Source organism: Hyperoodon ampullatus (genome assembly GCF_949752795.1).
Source record: "Hyperoodon ampullatus genome assembly, chromosome: 2".
NCBI classification, from domain to species: Eukaryota; Metazoa; Chordata; class Mammalia; order Artiodactyla; family Ziphiidae; genus Hyperoodon; species Hyperoodon ampullatus.
The window spans coordinates 150,083,362-150,103,813 of record NC_136915.1 but is presented as its reverse complement, the minus strand read 5'-3'; the positions used below and the strand labels follow the sequence as shown (position 1 = coordinate 150,103,813).

The 20,452-nt window shown below is 55.1% G+C and overlaps 1 protein-coding gene across 6 annotated transcripts in view; it reads left to right on the top strand.

Annotated features, from left to right (window-relative positions):
• Window positions 1–20,452, top strand: part of NFASC (neurofascin) — a gene marked incomplete at both ends in the record, with an annotated part of 69,632 nt that overhangs the window by 29,568 nt on the left and 19,612 nt on the right. For 2 of the 6 annotated variants that reach the window (XM_079696797.1, XM_079696795.1), the window contains 11 exons: window positions 179–326; window positions 1,616–1,740; window positions 2,613–2,657; window positions 3,902–4,003; window positions 4,294–4,491; window positions 5,311–5,381; window positions 6,700–6,922; window positions 8,907–9,022; window positions 10,641–10,845; window positions 12,016–12,138; window positions 13,249–13,422. In XM_079696797.1, the coding sequence (XP_079552923.1) occupies window positions 179–326; window positions 1,616–1,740; window positions 2,613–2,657; window positions 3,902–4,003; window positions 4,294–4,491; window positions 5,311–5,381; window positions 6,700–6,922; window positions 8,907–9,022; window positions 10,641–10,845; window positions 12,016–12,138; window positions 13,249–13,422 (1,530 nt within the window). The remainder of the gene's footprint in view (window positions 1–178; window positions 327–1,615; window positions 1,741–2,612; window positions 2,658–3,901; window positions 4,004–4,293; window positions 4,492–5,310; window positions 5,382–6,699; window positions 6,923–8,906; window positions 9,023–10,640; window positions 10,846–12,015; window positions 12,139–13,248; window positions 13,423–20,452) is intronic. The other 4 variants (XM_079696799.1, XM_079696798.1, XM_079696796.1 and 1 more) reach the window with 3 other exon arrangements.

The following is a 20,452-nucleotide window of genomic DNA, read 5'->3' as shown; positions in this document are numbered from 1 at the left end:
ATTTGGGGATTGGCTACTGTTTGGGATCCCCCCATACCAGGCGTCCCCTACCATTCATGTAACCGAGTCCTATTTCTGCCACTTCCGTGGTCCATCTAACCTGGAGGTCATGCATGTCACACTGTGTGGCCGCATGGGCATGGGGTGGCAGAGACGAGTTCCGGGGGCTTCCCCACAGACCCCACCAGGATCTACCGGATGCCTGAGGACCAGATCGCCAAAAGGGGCACCACGGTGCAGCTGGAGTGTCGCGTGAAGCACGACCCCTCCCTGAAGCTCACGGTGTACTGGCTGAAGGACGATGAGCCCCTCTACGTCGGGAACAGGTTTCTGCTCCTCCCTCCTTCCTTCCTGCTGCTCCTCTGGGCGTTTTCTTTTCCCTTGCTCTTGGGGATGCATGGAAGAACACAGGGAACCTGTGCCATGTGTGTCACTGGGGAACTGCTGAGGAGGGCGTGACAGCCTCAGCGACTCCCTCCACATCTGGCGAGACCCCCCTCCCACGGCAGCTTCCCCCTCTCCCCCGTCAGGGCTCTGCTTCTCTCTCCTCCTCCTCCTCCCTCCCTCTTCTCCTCTCCTTCCCACGCCTTCCTGTCTTCACTTCTCTCCCTCTCTTCCCTCACTTCTTCTCTTGTCCTCCTCCCTTTATTTTGATCCTTTCCCTGCCTCCTTTTCACAGCCAGGACTCCCTCCCCATCCTCTCAGCCCTGCCTGCAGTGCTCCTGTTCTCCAGCAGAGGGCAGGGTTGGCCGAGCAGACTCTAACCCTCGTGGTTAATGGCGCTCTCCGCCCTTAATGCACCTGGGACCGTTTACCAGGCCCAGGCCTGCCCCATCCATCCCTCATCCCAGATTCGGATTTAACTGGAGTTGAGGGAGGGCCCAGGCATAGATAGTGTTTAAAAGTCCCCCCAGGTGTTTGTAATGTGCAGCTAGGGTTAAGAACGGCTGATCCAGAGGCTCCCCTCGGGACTGTTTGTCCGTCTCCGGGCAGGTTGAGCATCGGTACCAGCTGTTTCCAGTGATGATCTGGTTTTCTGCAGGGGCGTAGCCTGCGGGTGGGTGCAGGCATTCTGGCCCTCAGCCATGCTCACAGTCTGCCCTGCTCTTTGGTGCCCTCCTCCCTCTATGGGAGACAGTGCAGAGGAGCCCGGGGCACCTGGGCTGAGCCTGGGCATCAATCTGGGCTGAAGACAGAGCTGGAAGTACGAGAAGACCTGCCTTTGGGGGGTGGGCCTAACTGTGCCCTAATTCGGGAGGGGAGCACAGCACAGGAAAGGCACGGAGAGCAGACCCAGTGTGGGAACTGAGGACAGTGAATGTGGGCCAGGGCCGCTTTGGCTCCGCCTACTTTCCTGTCCCCTCCAGCAAGCACCGTAAGTGCTCAGGGTGACATGAAGACCCTGCCTCTCTCGAAGCACTGAGGTGGAGCCTCACGTCCCCTAGGAGGGGCTGCGGTGGCCCAGCCCAGACTACAGTGCCGCCTCCTCCCTTCTGACCCACCGTCCCCACTTCAGGGAGAAAGCAGCCGGGCAGTGCCCAGCACTCCTGCTGCCTGCCCCCTTCACTGTCACCCTACTCGCCTTCCTCCCAACCCCTCCCCGGTACCTTTGCAGGATGAAGAAGGAAGAGGACTCCCTGACCATCTTTGGTGTGGCCGAGCGGGACCAGGGTAGCTACACGTGCGTTGCCAGCACCGAGCTGGACCAAGACCTGGCCAAGGCCTACCTGACCGTGCTAGGTAACTGCCGCTGCCCACACTGGCGCTGATCCCCACCCCCCTACTTCCCGAGGCCAGAGAAGCAGAGGACGGTTCCAAAGGCAGAGCCTGTGGTCAGCGAGCCAGCCAGGCCTGGTGATCCTCCTGCCTCCTGGTTTAAGGGTTAGGAAGTTGCTCCTTTCAGAACACGCTGTGCTGGATGCCTTACCTCCTGAATGGAATCATTAACTTGCCCAAATCCTCACCTGAACGGTGCCTGAAGCAGAGAGGGAAATGGACAGGGGGTTCTCACTGTGATCATTTTTACCAACTTTACAGCTAACTCTAAACCACTAAGTCAATTAAAACGATCCATCCTTGAAGCAAGACTGAACTTTGTGTTTGTCCTTCCAACACCCTCTGCTAGCCTTCCTCTCTGCACCCCTTTCCTGATGGGATTTCACAGGGTGCTGTGCATTTCGGATGATCCTGTCTTGTCCTGCCCTCGTGTCCAGGCCAGACTGTAAATACTAAGCCATCCCAGACCTGGGGACGTAACCTCTCCCGTCTGGGGAAGCAAATCACCTCCTCATCTCTGCTGTCTCCAGGCCCTCTATTGCCATAACTCTCAGTGCACTCCTGTCCCTCAGCAGTGTCCCTGCATGGTCACAGGGAACAGTGGGCCCAGGCACAGTCGTAGCATTGGGACAGGAAGGACCCAGGGTGTCTACCCCCAGCTGTGGAGCAAGCACAGGAAGGCCTTTGTGAGGGCGGGGCACTCTCCATGGAAGTGGGGGAGGGGTGAAGCTGTGCAGGGGCAGCTGTTCAAGCCTTGGCTGCCTATTCCCACCCTTCGAGAACACCTTTATCCCCAGATAACCTGCTAACCTGGATAACCCATCTTACCTTTGCAGCTGATCAGGCCACTCCAACTAACCGTTTGGCTGCCCTGCCCAAAGGTAATTCATACTAATCCCGGGGACTGTCGCCAAGCACTCGAGGTGTCTGGGAGGGAGGAGTCTAGGAGGAGGAAGGCGCTGCCAGACTGGAGTGCTGTGTACAGGCAAGGGGCGGCCTGCCCCGCCCCCTGCCAAATCTGACTCCTCGCAAGAGGCCCACGTCACCTACCTTAGCCCATCACAGCCCGACTCCCGGCTGCCTGCTCCTTCCACAGACTGAGCTCCAAAGTCCGGCTGTCGCTCCCCGTGTCCCCAGTCCCTTACCTCTGGCCATGCCCACGACTCCCTTGGGGTGGCCTGTTCTCTTCCCCCAGCTCAGCCTCTGAAGTGTATTCAGTCAGGAAACCCACTTGCTTTGAGTTATCTGTAGGCCCATCTATTTTGCAGCCTTTCACATCTACTATACACCCATTTCCAATCCGCACACGTTCCTGTGCAACACACATGAATGTGGGCTCCAGTGACTCACCTTCCAGATCCTTCCAGTAACCAGCCAAAATGTGGAAATAGCTGGTTCAAGGAGCCAGGATAGGAGAAAAAAATCACGCCTACCCTCACCAGTCAGTGGCCAGATGGCTTTATCCCCAGGCCAGGAGGGCACTTACACACACTTAGGAAATCCAGTGAGACGGGAGCCCCAAAGAGGTGCTGCCCCCACCCTTGTTAGGGCCTCTGTCCTGTCCAGCACTGAAACTTCTAGACTGAGTCCCTGTCTCCTCCCTGGCCTGGTCCTCCGTCTTTGTCCCCTCTATTCCCTTAACTGGTCTGCCCTGCTCAGCTTTCCCAACACCCCCTGGGCTCCTGCCCCCTCAGAGCCTCGGCACACTGAGTAGAAGATAATTATGAGAAAATGAGACAAAATCCCAGACTTCTTCACCAGTTTTCCTAAAGGTTGTGAACATGGGTCTAATGCAAAGGGCAGCATTTCCCAAATGCTTGCACTCCGAGAACATCCACAGCAATGGGGTGGGTTGGCCCCAGCCCTCCCTGTGCCCTGCATTCCTTGATATTTTGGGGGGTGGTGGTGGAAGTTGGGGTTCTCTCTTTGTTCTTCCTTGAACCCTGAGGGAAGGGGGCGGTCCCTGTGCTGACCCTCCGGCACAGGCTGGGGTTGGTTCCTGCGGTGGTGACCTCAGCCCGCTAGAGTCCTGTCCGTGGGACAGTGTTCAGGGCTGAGGCCAGCCCAGGGACGGGCCGGCTCTAACGCGGGAGGCCTGCGTGGTGTCTTCTCCCTCTGCTGCCAGGACGGCCAGACCGACCCCGGGACCTGGAGCTCACTGACCTGGCCGAGAGGAGCGTGAGACTGACCTGGATCCCGGGGGACGATAACAACAGCCCCATCACAGGTCAGCCGGGGCCCTGCGCTACTGTCCAGAAAAGAGGGACGGCAGCCCGGAAGCCAGAGGCCTGGTCCTGGTTTCTGGTCCCACTTCGGCCTCACTTGACGTGTGCCCTGGCCTGTTGACAGAACGCGTGGAGGCCTTGGTTTCCCTTTCTGGGTTTTGGGAAGAATACCTGTGCCTTTGTCTACCCAAGGGAGATTATAAAGACTAATGGAGACCATGAAGGAGTGCTCTTGAGAAAGAACTCACTAACTCAGCTCCCCAAACAGCCCTGTCTTCCTTTGCCCCCTCAGACTACGTTGTCCAGTTTGAAGAGGACCAGTTCCAGCCAGGGGTCTGGCATGACCATTCCAAGTTCCCAGGCAGTGTCAACTCAGCCGTCCTCCAGCTGTCCCCCTATGTCAACTACCAGTTCCGGGTCATTGCCATCAATGAGGTGGGCAGCAGCCATCCCAGCCTCCCGTCCGAGCGCTACCGAACCAGTGGAGCACGTGAGTGCTTGAGGGCTAACGGGAGGTGCTGAAGCCAGGTACCCCAAGTTCAGACTGAGTTCCCCCGGTCCCCAGCCACATGAATTTGGGCAAGTTACTTAACCTCTCCAAGGCTTAGCTTCCTCATCTGTGAAACAGAGAATAATAACACCATCTCCATCATGGGGCTGTTGTGAGGATTACGTTTGAAAATGGGATTCGGGTACTTACCGTGATGTGCATATAGCAAGCACACAATAAAAGTTAACTGTTATTTTTATTATTACTAATACTATGAATAACTCTTGATGCTCTGCTTTAAAGGGAAGAGCTACGGCAAAGATTTGCAGTAGAAATATATCATCTGGGGTTGCACCAGGTTTCTTAAAACACTTGGGTAATGAAATGTTTAGATTTCTAAAATCATGCTGGTTCATTGAGGGTGGAGATGCTCCCCAAAAATGTTGAATGCCAGGGTAAACCAGTCTTGTATTAAACATACTTAGTGGATAATCCACAAAGGGGATAATCCACATTGAGTTGGCTGTACTGATCATCTAAAGTGTGGAAAGCCTTATGATAAATGCTGTCTTATAAGGGATTAAAATTCAAAAGAAAGTATCCCTGCTTTGGGGGGTTTAAATCTTATCTAGGAAGGCACATCATCCATACGAGAAAGTGGCAGAGCGAGTTCAGCTGCTTACGGGACAGAGTGTGTTGAGAGATGCTGAGAAAAGACAGAGAGTAGAAGGGACCAGTCAGTCTGGGGGAGAGAGGGTGCTTACTGTGCCCTGGTAATGCACAGACTGGACTTGAACTTTGCATCCATTTGGATTCCAGCCCCTGAGTCCAACCCCTCTGATGTGAAGGGAGAGGGGACGAGAAAGAACAACATGGAGATCACGTGGACGGTAAGAGCCCCTCGCAGCCCATCCGTGATGGGCTTGCCCTCTACAACCCTGTGACTCCAAGGCCGCAGGGTGGCTCAGACTACCTGGCTGGTGCGGGGGCTACTCGTCTCTGCATTGAGCATCCAGAAACCAAACAGGAGAATGTCTAAGAGCAACATTTAAGACAGGAGACAGGAGCAGAGATGACCAAGGAACAGAGACTGTCAGTCTGGCAAAATCAGAGAGAGTCCTGCAGGATCAATGGGCTTCTTCAGAAGAGGGAGAAATTTAGATTAGTCTGTAGGAGAGATTTAGCCCAAACACCAGTACCTCACTTTGGTGTGTTCTGGGGGCCCATCACTGGAGATTGCTGGGAGTGGTGGGGAGAGACCAGCCTCTGAGTGGTCCTCCAGTGCCAGCCATCTGTAAGTCCAGGATGGACAAGGTGACTCAAAAGATGTCCTCTGGGCCAGGATTGAAAAAGCTCATCTTCATCTCGGCTCACTGACCACATTTTCCAAACCAAAACTGGGATATGTGGCCTCAAAATGACTTTTTTCCAAACCCCTTCCAAGTCTAAGAGATGCAAATTCAGCCACTGAAATATTAACATTTTTGTGCTGTTGACGTGAGTAATGGAAACAGGGAGATAACAGAGTTTGGAATCACGACCATCCCCGTCTTCGGAGAGCCTGGTTTCACAGCAGCCTTGGCAACTGGGCTGAGCCCAGACTTAAGACACCGGGACTCGTCTTGCAGGACCTTGCAAGGGTCGGTTCTTGGTCTACGGCTCTGTATTCCAGGCTCCCGGAGGACTGCTTCCTGGACCAGGCCCTTAGGGAACAAAAACAGAGTTATGCTCACTCCCAGCTCCGGCCTTTTGGGAAGGACAGGACAGACATGCAAGGATTAAGTAGGACTGAAATCTGGAATTTTGAGTTCATTGGCAGCAGGCATGCTGTGCCTGAAGCAAACTCGCCCCTTTCTGACTTTGGAGCCATATATCACTGTCCATATTTTGTTTCCTGGTTGCTCCATCACAGGAAAGAGTCCTGTCGACAATAAAGCTTTCGCTCCCTGGGCACCTGCCAGGGGGGCTGGCTGTGGAATCAGAGGGACTAGGGCTTGGGTGGCGAATCTCGATGCTGCTGGCTTCACGGGACTCCAGGCTCCGGGGGGACTCAGAGTGGGGGCCGTGGTCTCCCCAGCTCTGCCAGGGGGCTGGCCGCTGTTGGGCAGTTTGGGGCAGGGTGCCTGGCACAGAAAGGGTGCGAGCCGTGGGTGGCCTGGGCTCCTCGCCTGCACCCTCTCCACTCCTGCCATCTCTCTCCCTGCTCAGCCGATGAACGCCACCTCCGCCTTTGGCCCCAACCTGCGCTACATCGTCAAGTGGCGGCGGAGAGAGACCCGAGAGACCTGGAACAATGTCACTGTGTGGGGCTCCCGCTATGTGGTGGGGCAGACCCCTGTCTACGTGCCCTATGAGATCCGAGTCCAGGCAGAAAATGACTTTGGGAAGGGCCCTGAACCAGACACTGTCATCGGTTACTCTGGAGAAGATTGTGAGTACCCTCCCCTGTCCCCACCCAGGACCCTGATGGCTGGGCTGCACAGGCCACCCTCACAGACCAGGAACCTCAGGGTGGGTCGGGGGTCTTCCGAGAGCATCCTGGGAGGACATTCAGTTCCCAGGGAAGAGAAATCCCCTACAGTGACCTAGAGCAGACAGGCCCCAGGTGATGCCGGGAGCAGAGATGGTATCATCCGAACACTAGTTAGTATTCTTGTTAGTCACCTAGTCCAATACCCTCACTTTATCAACATGAAAACTGAGGCCCTGCAAGGGAAACCCCTGCCAATATTGCACAATAGCAAATGTCAGGCTTGAAAATAGAACCCAGACCTTCTGATCTACCTTACTGCCAGGGCTTGCTAGTACCACGGGCCATCCGTCCCAACAGGCCATAATTAGACACCTCCACCAGAAGCAGGGCCACAGGCCAGACTCCTCCTGGGCTCCCCAGGGGAATCCTTGAGGGAGCAAGGTCCACAGAGCCCCAGACTGGAATGCTCCAGACCAGGCACTGCAACATTCCCAGTGTTGCTCTTAGCCCTTGGAATTGAACATAAGAAGAGAAGTTCTTTGGAGGCTGTCACTGGGTAAATCAACACAATTCTGGGCATATATGTAGAAGTATGTGCCTGGTTTTCCAGATGGTGGTAGCCTCTCTGCCCCCCGCACATCAATCCTGTAGGCTTTTGAGCAAGGTAGGAGGGTTGGTGATGCCCCTCCTGGTCAGGGCAATCCATGTCCTGGTGTGTTTGGGTCTGATCCAAGAAGAAATCATGTAGGTGGATGAGGTGACCAGAAGGAAGGGAAGAGCAGAGTCACAGGGGCCAAGGCTGGGGTCAGGAGGAGGGCCAGCGGGGTTCATAACGGTGAGATGGGAGTAAGTGAGGGTTGGGCCCTTCCCTGGAAGTGATTATGTATTGGACCCACTTGGGAGATAAGTAGAGGGGATCAGCAGGCCCTCCGTCTGTCCCACTCCTCATCTCCATGGTGGCAGACACTTCCGGACAGAAGACAGTAGGGACTACTGGAGGGTAAGTATGGAAGAGGCAGCATCTAGCCATGGACTTCACGGACCACCTCACGGTTTCCATCGCATCCGTGTACCCCTGCGGCAGATGCTTTAGAGAGGATGGGGCACAACTGCTTTTGCAGCAGAGTAGAGAAAACGGGGGTGAGAACCAGTGTGGGGGAGGGAGGAGTGGCCCTCCCTTTGCAAGTAGTCACAGGATCAGAATCTTTTCCTGAACTTGGTTAGGGTGTCTTTAGTCTGTAGGTAACGTTTCCTGCAGGGCCCTGGCAGGAAATAAATGCCACTCAACGGGGACTATTTCTAATGTGAGGACAGAGTTAAGAGGGACAACAGCAAGGTACAGCAAACCAGCTGGAGGGCCAGCGACAGCAGGATGCTGTTATACCACTCGGGCCCTGAGGGGCTGGCGGCGGGCGAGTCACCACGGCCAGCGAGGGCTGCCCTTGTGTAGAAGAGTGCACTACTGCCATCCTGCCTCCCCGCAAAGAGGCAGCCAGGGGAATAGATACCATCTTCCCTCTCCTGCCCTGGGAGCTCCTGTTGCTACCGCCTGTTGGGCAGACCCATCTGGAAGCCTGAGAACAGGGGAGCCCCGCTGACACGGTCCAGAGAGGACAAGCCTCCCGGGACCCGAGGCAGGGTGGGGAAGGGTGGCCAATGGGATGGAGGGGCAAACAGAGACTCTGTGTGACGGTTGCACATAATTGCCCTCTAAACGTGTAGGCAGAGCCCTCCACCTGTGAGGCCGCCCTTTTGTCTTGAGCCTCCCCACACTCTTCCAAGTCCAGGCTGGTGGAGGAGGCATGGCCCCTGCCCTCAGGGAGTACCCAGTGTCCAGAGTGGGCCGGAGGTGCAGGCCAGCAGAGAACAAGTCGGAGGGGACTCTCGAGTCGGGGGCCCAGCCCCGCCTGCATAACCAGCTCTCTGTCCCAACACATTGCAGATCCCAGGGCTGCACCCACTGATGTTAAAATCCGAGTCCTGAACAGCACAGCCATCAGCCTTCAGTGGAACCGCGTCTACTCCGACACGGTCCAGGGCCAGCTCAGAGAGTACCGAGTGAGGAAGCCAGCTCCAAGCCCTGTCTAACCACCCAGCTCGCTAACCAGGGCGAGGGAGTAGCAGATGCGGGCCGTAAGATATTTGGAAGGGGTCCCTTGGGATAGCTGTTGGATCCAGAGTTGGTTCAAGAAGATGATGTCTAGGGTTAGCTGTTCAAAAATATACCCAGAAAAAAAATATATACACCCAGAAGTATCCTGCACCGGGTATGCTGAGAGATTCTACTCAGCAGAAAATCATGTGAAGGGTGTTGGGTTTGGGTTGACCATACATAGCACATTATGCTTGTAATACATGTGTGTGGACACACATGTATCTTCAGAAGCAGTGTTGAGGCACCGCTGAGCTACACCCTTCCCCTCTCCTAATGGCCCCCGCTGGGCTGCTTGCCTCTCCCAGTCTGATTTCATGAAGCCGCAACTAACCGGAAGAGCCACTAGAAGGGTACAAACCCTTCCCTGTTGTCACAGCCAACTCCAATTATCAAGGCCCTTGGCTTCCCCTGGCCACCTCTTCCATCCCTGACATCTCTCTCTTTGAAAGGGAAGGGAGAGAAAACCCAGGGTATGCAAGGCTCTCCCTGATGAGTAGCTCTTTTTAAAAAGTTCCTGGGGAGGCTGTAGCCCTGGGGTAACACAGGCTTAGGGGTCATCGAGAGTTGGCTGATGGACAGTTGGGGGCACACAGAGGGAGCCAGTCTCTTCTTGGGAAATGGATTTGGTAGGTAGGGGAAGGAAGGCAAGGTGATATATATGCTTAAATCTTCCCCAACTTGCACTCTTAACCTACTTGCCTAGAGATTTTTTTTGGCTAAAGCTCCCTCTGGGTCCCCCTCTTAAGTCTGGACTTCCTCCTTACCTTGCCTTTGGAGGCCCCGGGTGATGCTCGTGTGACAGCTGACCTGGGGCGTCTCCTCCACTGCTCATCAGACCCCATGTCTCAGACTCTCTCGACTGTACCTGTGACACTACCGCCTTGCACAGGCCGTCCCATCCCATCCAAGCTCTTGCCACCCCACAGCCTGGTCTCCCACTGGCTTGGCCATGTCACTGTCCTAAAGGTCTTTAAACAGTATTAAAAGGAACCATTGGACTTCAATGGATTAAATCAACCCTTTCTTATATTCAGACTTCTGGGGGTAACCTGCTGCTTTTCAACTCCTGCCCGCTGCCAATCTAAACCATACTAAATCTAACTCAAGGTGATGCGGTCTTTGAGCACAGAAAAGAGCTTTCTGTGCCTGGACCCTTGGCTCAAATCTGTGGTTCTGGCACGGACTCCCTGAGCAACCTATCCCCAGCTTGGAAAGAAGTCTCAAGACGGAGCCGCTCAGCTGTAAGTTTGGCTGACTTGCCTGTTCCCCAGAGAGGCGACATGGCTCAGAAAATGATTGAAACCAAAAACTCTTACTTTGTTTGACATCAATTCCCACTCACTAGTGGCTAACGAATGGGGACTGTCAGGACACCCCCAGCCCTCTGTGGGCCTGACGAGGTCGTTGGGGATTTGGAGCCTGTGGCCAGCAAAGGGAACACCGGTCACCATGAGCGTCACCACTAACAACTAACCTGGCTCTGCCTGGCCGAACCCTTACCGGCCTGCCTCTGTCCCGAAGGCCTACTACTGGAGGGAGAGCAGCTTGCTGAAGAGCCTGTGGGTGTCTCAGAAGAGGCAGCAAGCCGGCTTCCCCGGCGACCGCCTCCGTGGCGTGGTGTCCCGCCTCTTCCCCTACAGTAACTACAAGCTGGAGATGGTTGTGGTCAATGGGCGAGGCGATGGGCCTCGCAGTGAAACCAAGGAGTTCACCACCCCGGAAGGAGGTAGGTCCGGCCGCAGCTCCCTGGGTGGGGCAGGTCGAGGGTGGCGCGGCCAGGTGCCCCTGAGCGGCTCCAGCGTGGCTCAGCCTGGACCACACAAATTGACCTCTGCCTGACCTCAAGAAGGGATGACCTGCGAGCTGAGCAGCGCCGCCGTGCTCATGGAGCACCGTCACCAAGGCGGTCGCCCTGACGGGAGATTGTACGTCAAGACGAGACTGTGCTGGCTGCTGCCATGATTCCAGACGGGATGTGCACACGGACTCCCGAGGGCACTGCGGGAGGCGGGGCTGCCTGCCTACCACCTCCTGAGGGAGCTCAGGCACCTTGACCCCAAGAGGCATCTGGTTGGTTTACCATACCCAAGGACCTTCACTCTTGTTACACCACTATAGTCAAGAGACTGCCCTGCAGTGGGCGCCCCGATCCTGGGAGGCAGACACCTGCCGAGGTCCCGGCGCATCTCCTCTTCCTGCCAGCCCTCTTGAACCAGCTGGGCAGTGGCTTTGCCCTCTTCTGTTTCTCCTTTCTCCCTTCTTAACTATTATTTTCCCCATTCTTCTTCTCTTCCTCCTTTGTCCTCTCCTCTGTTCTCCCCTCTTGTTTCTTTATTCCTGTCTCCCCTCCTCGTCTGGTTTTCATCACCAGCCTCTCCCCATTGCTCATGCTCTTGGCACCATCCACATGTTCCATCATGGGTTTCTCTCTCTTCACCCCTGAACCCGGCATTCTCAGCCCAGAGGCCAGGGCCTGATGCTTGGACCCAGTGGTGAGAATCCTTGTCTGAGGATTGGGAACTGCAGCCTCTATTACCAAACGGCTAAAACCGGTTCCCTGCCTGGGAATGACTGCCCAACTTGGGGGTTTCTTTGCAGGATCAGAGCCTAACATGTGTTGAATCCAGGGTAGTTGCTAAAGGAGAACTTGACTGGCTTCTTCCCCATGTAAACCGAGTCTGAGCCGTGCTTGTCCTAGATCTGGGGAAACGCCATCCTGGAGGGGGCGGTGGGCGCTGGCCACCTCGTAGTTCTCTGGGCTCTGGCTTAACAGTGATCCAGCACGGGGGTTGCCCAGAGGTCAATGCCTTCATACTTGTGCTTTGTGTTTTGTGTTTTCTTCATCTTGCCCGCCCCTCTTCCCCCCATCTCCCCCACTCTCTCCTCCTTCCCCAAGTACCCAGTGCCCCCAGGCGTTTCCGAGTCCGGCAGCCCAACCTGGAGACAATCAACCTGGAATGGGATCATCCAGAACACCCCAATGGGATCCTGATTGGATATACCCTCAAATACGTGGCCTGTACGTTCTGCCCTCTTTCTCTTGGATAACCTGAGAATCAGAAACCCCATTCTCAACACTTTTCCTAAGGAATCAAGGTAGAAAGCCTATGGGTACAGAGGTCATTGTGGAGGGATAGAGGGACCAGGGGAAAAGTTTCCTGTAGGGTTAGGGGAGGCAAGTGAGACCCAATCCCTGCTCTTCTGACACACCTCCTCCTGCAGGGAGCTTCCAGTCGGCCCGGTGAGACAAAGGGGACTTCTGGTTTGATGAGGGATTCAACCCCTGCCCTCAGGAATCTTAGAGTCTCTAACACCTACAAGTCTAGGAGAGAAGTTTCCTTACCTGATGGACCTTCCATCCGATGGGGCAGATAGTACGTGCTTAGGAATCCACACGACACCGACACTCGGGGACACCTTAATAAGATGCCATTTATGGTAAGGCAGCTGTATGTAGAGCTGCCATGGAATTTGGAGTGGCTCAGTCAGGAGCCTGGGTCTGGACGACCTCACCTAAAGAGTTCAGCCTCACCAGGCAGGGACAGGAGCGTCATTCATTTGAAAAACTTTAAGTCTTCTAAAGTGGGTGACGTTGTGCCTCAGTGTGAAGCTCAAAGGACAGGTATTGTGCTGTTAAGGATTTTAATAGCCAACTGGGTGCTTGTATGTGGTTCTGAATCCATCTCTGGACCTGACCTTCCCCCTCTGAGGTATTTGACAAAGGAGGCCTTTTACAAAGGAGGCATTAACAACAAAAAGCTCTAGTGGTTTTGCCCTAGTTCTGTTTGAAAGGAAAAAAGGAACTTCAAGTTCTGTCCTTGTTGAAAAGGCTTGAGGATTAAAAATTGAATCTTTCAGAATCAGCCACATAACTTCGCACTGAGCTGGCGTAACGAGATCAGTGAAAAAGTGTTACCCTGGTGCGTCATCAAAAAGCCGGAAAGGAGTTCTTGCACACCCATCAGCCTTTGAATCATCTCCCTCCCCTGAGTCCTTAAGATCACGGGCAGGTTCCACGGGTTCCCTTCCCAGCAGAGTCGGGAAGGCTTCGTCCTTCCAGCTGCAGATTACATAACCCATCATGGTCAATGTTGCTAAAGTTCAATTCCACTTACCTGTCTCTCCCCAGTTAATGGAACCAAAGTAGGAAAGCAGATAGTGGAAAACTTCTCTCCCAATCAGACCAAGTTCACGATGCAAAGAGCAGACCCCGTGTCGCGCTACCGCTTTTCCCTCAGTGCCAGGACGCAGGTGGGCTCTGGGGAAGCAGTCACAGAGGAATCACCAGCACCCCCGAATGAAGGTAGGTGCACTGCGGCAGCCTCGGGGCGAATGGTGCCGGGGAATTCAGATGCCTAGAGGCCGCCCGGCCTCCTGGGATGGAGAGGCTGCAGGCCCTCGAGCCCTCCAGAGGAGGGAGCCACGCTGTGTGCTGAGAGGTAGGTACCAGCGATGTATATGGAAAACACATCTTACTGTTGCAGTCAGACCTGGTTCCCGACTTGGCCTTGACTTGCTCAGCTACTTAACATCTGTCATCTTTCCTTCTGGTGGGGGGATAGGGAAGAGAGTGTGAATCGTAGCTGAGTTGAGGGGATGAGAGAAAGCGTGCTGGAAGTCAATGTGCTCACAAACTCCAAAGAGCAGTGAAGATGCTCGCCTAGTGAGGGAGGCAGCAGTACTATGGAGACCGCCCCGTGAGGGCTCTGGGGGTGCCCCTTCTTCTCTCGAGGACGCGTGACGCCCAGGAGAGAGGGGAACAGCTGTGACTGAAGCTAATTGCCGGGATCATGAGTAGAGCAGGAGGTGTAGTCCCTCCTTGCAGCCTGAATTGAGGGAGTTGTCAGGCTGAGGAGAGGAAAGGGGGTTTGGAAACAGCCATTTGCCAGACCAGCTCCACAGAGAGAGCACATGAGTTCCTCTCCTGGGTTCTGGCACCTAGCAGCGTCGCACCCCGCCCCAGAGCTGCGCCTGCCTGAGAACTCCACTAGAGGGGGCTCCAGGCCCATCTGCACACGTTCTGGCTTCCAGGAACCTCTCGGGCAGGCGAGCCACTAGAAGCCTCGATACTGGCAGATCCCCTATGAGAGCGGGTGGAGGCTCTGCCTCTCCAGAGGTGCCATGGTCTCTGCAAAGGCCATCTCTTGAGCACCCACAACATGAGGTGCCAGACGCTGTACCCAAAACGAGGGATATAAAGCTAATAAGCTCACACAGTCTAGAAAGAGGGACATCCACAGGAATATCTAATTGTAATTCACCATGAGCTGTGTATGTTTAGATGGCAGAAGTGCAGTGGCTGTGCAGGGGAAGGGGGTTGATTCTACAAGGGAAGACTTCAAAGGAGGGGTGATGTGATTAGGAATCCTTGAAGCTGACAACAGGTTATCCTGTCTAGTGCTTTCCCCAGAAGGCGGAGGTCTCGTGGCCTGACCCTGGCCTGACTGGACCTCCTGAGCACCCGTACCCCCAACCCAGGAGAGGAGCAGTGCTTCCAGGCCCTGCTGCCTCTGCTGCCTTACCCCAGGCTCCCAGTGCGGCTTCATGAGCAGCCCTGCATCCCTCCCCAGGCCCCACCTCCCTGGCCAGCAGGCCAGCACTGAAGCGGAGAGGAGAGGGGGCAGGCAGAATGTAGAGAAAGGCTGACAGTGCTTTGTCTCTACCTCTCTGCTCTCGTAACCCAGGAGTGAGCTACACAATAAGCTCCCCTCCTAGTGTACCCTTCCAATCTCCTGGGGACTTGGGCAATTTATTAGGGCTGGGGGACTTGGAGTAAGTGGTTAATATATGCCTATTACCAAAGGCCAGGCCAGGGATGATGCACTCTCCTGATTACTTAATTCTGTAAGGAGATACATAAAGAGAGCCTCTGCTCCCTCCCCATCTCCCCCCGCATTACACAACATCAGAGAAACAAAGCCCCGTTGCCCAGCCCCAGTGACCACCCCAGGGAAGGATCTTCAGCTCCAGGGGACAAGAGAACAAAGAGAGACTTTCTTCTCAACCTAGGGGTTTGCGGCAAATTCAGGAATTCCTTTTAGGGCTCTCAGTCCCCAGTTGAGTTTCTTCATGCAATACAACGGAGCAGCAGGACAGTGGCTCCGGGCTCCAGTCCATCACATGCCCCAGCCTTCCGAGGCTGAGCTGGTGTGGGGAGCTCAGCCAAATGCGCTCCCCCTCACCCCACCCCCACCCCAGCACTACTCAACGCCTGCCCCTGGGGATGAAGGAACCATCCTTTTGACAGGCGTTGATGTCCTCCTAAACGACCTGTACCTTATGCCTTCAATTCCTGGCGTCACTGAGGGTTACTCAGACTCCTTCACCCCAGCCCAGCTAGGAAAGGACACACCCTTCGAGAAAGACCTGGGAATATAGCACTCGAGGTGGACTGTTTCTGCTGCCACCTCTTAGATGTCCTTGAGTAGAGGCAGAAGCGAGTATATTAGAAAGGTTTCCAAGACCCAGGAAAGTTTTCCGTAGGAACGTGTCAGACCCCAGTGGAGTTGAACATGATCCCCGAACACCAGGTGGCATCCTCAGGGCCGTGACCAGCACTTGGCCACACCGTCTGGGTCAGATTTGAGCCAGAACCTTCTCTGTCCTGTGATTGCTTGTCTTGTGGTTTCACCTGTGCTGTTTTCTCTTCCCTCTCGTTCTTTCACCCTCTCCCTCTCTGGCTATCTTGGGCGCTGTGTTCTGAAGCTGCTCCAACCGCAGGTACCGTACCAGCAGCAGAGGTAATGGGCATGGCATGGGGCAATTCAGGTGGAGTCCGGCCCAGCCAGAGCGGAGAAGGAGGGAGAGGCTTGGGGTGAAAGCATGCTCCGGACTCACCCTTTCAGTGGTTGGGAAGCCAGACTCTCCAGGAGGATGTATGTGGAGGATGGGACCAGAGGAGATCAAACACATTCTCCTCCCTTCGCTAGAGAAGGAGGTTGGCTTAGAAGGGGCCCCACATGCATAGGCTGCAGACCTGTTCTCTAGAGCTGCAGCTTTCTCTGAAGCGGTGATTACTTCCCCTGAGCCACCTGGGGCCTTGCCCAGGCTTGACATCCCAGAGCACAGAGAAAGGGTCCACAGCCTCTGGGTGGCCAGCTGCGCCCTAGAAGGAGTGGGGGCAGCTGGCTCCCATCTCCTGGTCAGGCTGCCATCCCCTGAAAGGGTGGCCTGCGGGTGAGCACGCCGTGCATGCTGGCCTTGCATGCTGCATGGGGCCTGGCACCAGCTCTGCCATCCACCATGGCTTCTAGCCAGTGAGAACGAGTCTGCATGTCCCAGGATGGGGCCAGGTGCCCCAGGACCTGGAGTCTCAGTGGACGCCATGCACTGATTGCCCACTCACCCCTCAGAAACCCAGCTTCTCAGAGTCTTGGGTGTTAAGAACAGTCTCCACTCTTGGGGTCTGGGAAGTGGACGCACAGTGAGGAGCTGGGCAGGCAAGTCTGGAGCAGGAGGTGACCTGCTAGCCAAGGTCCTTGTCTCAAGTCCTCATGTTGTGGGTTTGAGGAACATCACCACCGAAGGCCGGTCCTCAAGCTGGAGGAACTAGGCAGGGGCCCCAGGGTGCCTTCCGCTGCCCTCCTTTGAGGCGGAACCAAGGCTATAGGGCAAGGGTTTGCCAGAGCCTTCTCAGGCTCTAGGTAGCAGGGAGAGCCGAGAGCCAGGTGAGGAACTGGAGGGTTGGCTTAGGAAGAGGACGCCACCTTACCCGCTTTGGTTCCCCTCCACCTTCACTCATTTACCTCCCCCTGCTCCGCCATTTTAGGTTGATTCTGTTTCTGTTGCGCACCCTGCTTCCTCTGTTTGCGTTTGCTCCACCAGTCGGATCTGTGTGGTGCGCTGCCATCATCCTTCCCACGCCCAGTCCTCTCCGTCCCCCCGCCCCCAAATAACCCAGGCCTGCAGGGGCCAGTGCCTCCCCACCTCTGCTGGGATGTGAGGCAGAGAGGTGTTCTGGGCCTGGAGACCGGGAGAAAGCCATCCTTGCAGTCTGGGAGTGGCCCTAACTTCCTGATTCAAGTTTGCATAAGGGTTTCCCCTGGGACTATTATAGCAGGTGCTCAGGGCAGCCGAAGCGACTTAGTGGAGATGGAAGGGGAGATGCAGGGAGGGTACCACGTGAATCACCTAGAAGCTCTTTGGTCAGGCAGCTTGCAGTCCACCTTCCACATTCTGGCACCCAGGACCCAAAGCAAGTGGATCTGGTTGCGGAGAGTATGCTTTGCTCAGTGGGCATCCGTGCCAGTCTGTGCTGCCCCTCTCGTGTGTGGCAGGTGTGAGGGGGATGGATGTAATTCCAAACACCCCACTTCCTACTTCTCGTTTAGGAAAGATCCAAGCTCACCCTGGTGTGCAGAGGGTGCCAGGGCCTCTGTCCATCGGTCAGATGTGTTTCCTAGGCTCCAGCTTCCATGTGACATGGTGGTAGAGGCACAACGCGCATCTTGGTAGATGAGCTGTGCTGGTAACATCAGCTGTTCCCAGCCTTAAATGTGTAAGAACCTCCTGCACAATCTGCAGGTGTGAAGTGATGGCGCTCAGGTTCTATACTGGTGACGTGGGCCTGGAGTCCAGCCCACTGCTCCCTTCCCTCTCATCTTCTCCAAACGTGGGCATTTCCCCCCCACACTGATCTGTTCCTATCTCACCCGGTAAAGATAATCCCTCTCATGCGCCCATATCTGCAGTCTCTTAGGGTTGCTGCCCATCTGTCCTGGCCATCTGTGGTTTGGCCAGGGTAGTCCGTACACCAGGTGGACATGTTTGGACTGAACCCTCCACCTTGGAATGTCTAGAAACTGCCGTCCTTGTCTTTGACTCGGCTCAGATCTGCCAGTGTTTGGTGGGCAGCTCCAGGGCAGGTTCTGGGCAACGAAAAATGAATAAGAGACATGTTGTCTTAATTTTCTCCATCTCCTGCGTGGTGTCGCCCAAAACTCTGGTGGAAAACCTTTGGCCATAGCTGGGGTGCCTTCCAGTGTGCATTAGGTAACCCATTAGGTTGACTCTGCCTTCAGGTAGGGGTCCTGTGCTTCCAGCTCCAGGCCCACTGTGGCTCCCCATTACTCTCGGTCGCCAGGCTGGTGGTCTCCACTGGGCAGTGACCAGGGTGGTTCTCCAGCCCATAGTTCCTGCTGTGGCTGAAGATGACACCCTAGCCCAGCAACGAGTCTGTCCAGCCTGTGGGCCACTCTGACTATAAGCCCCGCTTCTGGGCCGTATTCCCCGTTTATCTGCTACCCCCACCCCACCCCAGGGGTTGAAATCATCTAAATCCCCGTAGACCTGAGCGCTGGACAGTTTCCCATGGAAAACCTGCCCTCCTCTCCCACCTATAACAACTCACTCACCTGACTCCTCGGTCCCTTCCCTCAGAGCCTTGCCTTCTGGCCTCTGCCCTCCCAGTCTCTCTGGCCCTGTCCAACCCTGGGACACTAGACACAGCTAATGAGTAGGCCAGAGAGGATGCTGATTTACCAGCTGTGACCTCAGCCAACCAAGGTGTCTTCTCCACTGTGCCTCCAGTGCTGGGGACCCTCTGGGAGGACGCCTGGGAAGTGCCTCCTTTCCTCCCACTCCCTTCTGGTCCCCTCTCGCTAATACCTGATTGTTGCTGCTGAGCTGAAGGATAAGCATCTAGGTAGCCATCATCAAAGAAAACCCTTCCTCCTGTCACACTTGGCAGAGGGAGGGGAGGAGAGTGTGGAAGCATCCTCAGTCATTGCTCATTCTTGTCTCTGCCCAGCAGGGCCCAGGAAGAAACTCGCTCTAGCCTAGCCTGTCTCAGCACCTCTGTTTCTAGGGCTGCTTGCTGGAGCGCCCAGGGAAGCGTGTGGGCCTGGCTGTAGGCCCTGTGTGAGCATGAGCATGTGTACCTGCTTGTATGAGGACCAGGGCCCACGTGAGAGTGTGAATAGCTTCCGGGGGCTGGGAAATGCAGCACCACTGTGCACATAAGAAGGGAAGCCTGCGTCTCTGCACTGCACAGAGTGGGATGATTTACCTTTAAAGGCATTTTCAGTTTTTTGATGACGCCTTTTAAACAGTCATAGCAAAGGGGAACCTTGTAAACATTGCTCTTGCTAGAAATTATTAGAAAATACACTAGTGAGGGCTTCCCTGGTGGCACAGTGGTTGGGAGTCCGCCTGCCGATGCGGGGGACATGGGTTCGTGCCCCGGTCCGGGAAGATCCCACATGCGGCGGAGCGGCTGGGCCCGTGAGCCATGGCCGCTGAGCCTGCACGTCCAGAGCCTGTGCTCCGCAATGGGAGAGGCCACAACGGTGAGAGGCCCGCACACCGCAAAAAAAAAAAATGAAAGTACACTATTGATAAGGAGCCAGAGCAGAGCAGTCATATCCAGATGGACAAAATAGCTTCTCAGGGTTCCTTCCAGCAGCTCAGAACAGCAGGAAAAGCCTATGTGTGTTCCGTGGCCATGGGAGCTGCCAGGCATCAGGCCTGAGAGGGAGCTCACCTTTGCTTTGTGGATCTCTCAGGCCCGTATATATATGTGTGTGTGTGTGTGTCTTGGTGGGTGGGATAGGTGAATTCCCTCAGGCTGAGCTCTTATAGCACTGAGCTTGCATTCCAGGCGTGGGGCCACCTTGGACTGAAATACATCCTTGAATACTGACTGTGAGAGGGAGAGTTTTTCCCACCTCACGTTCCCCTCCCCGCCCCCCCTTCCTGATGTCTGCGAGTTGACTGGGGTTTGGGGAATATGGTGCAGTCTGCCTTGACCTTGTCCAGGAATCTCTGGAATGCATGGGGCATAGTCAGCTGCCCAGTGTGACTTCTGTGGTCAGCACCCTCAGGCCCAATAATGCCTCTGATCTTACAAATAGGGAAGTGACTGGGATCCTGGGAACAGTCCCTCCTTCTCTATGGGGGACTTGTAATATTGGAGTCCCGGGGGAATGAAAGGGCTTTTGTTGGTCAGGCTCTTGTTGAGAAGACTCAGGATCTCTTGATTCTTTCTTGAGAAAGGCTTTCTGGCAATTTTCTCTCTGGTTCCCTCCCTGCCCTGGCTCCCTTCTGGGGAGTGGGGATAGTATTTTCCTGATCTTCTGCAGATTTGAGATAAGGTAGGATATCACTCTTCCTTGAAAGTTAGAGTTACCTACTTATGTCTTAACATCACTGCCTTCCGCCCCATCAGCAGTGACACTAGAAGGTAGACTGTGGTCAGATCACAGGAGGTAGTGGGCAAGGAGGAGAGGCAGCTCTGTTTCTCTCTGATTTGCCCATCATTCTTCTCATACCCTAAGCTTTAGCAATACTGGAACTAAAGAGGAATAGGCCAGCCCTTTTTTAGTGTCCACAACCCT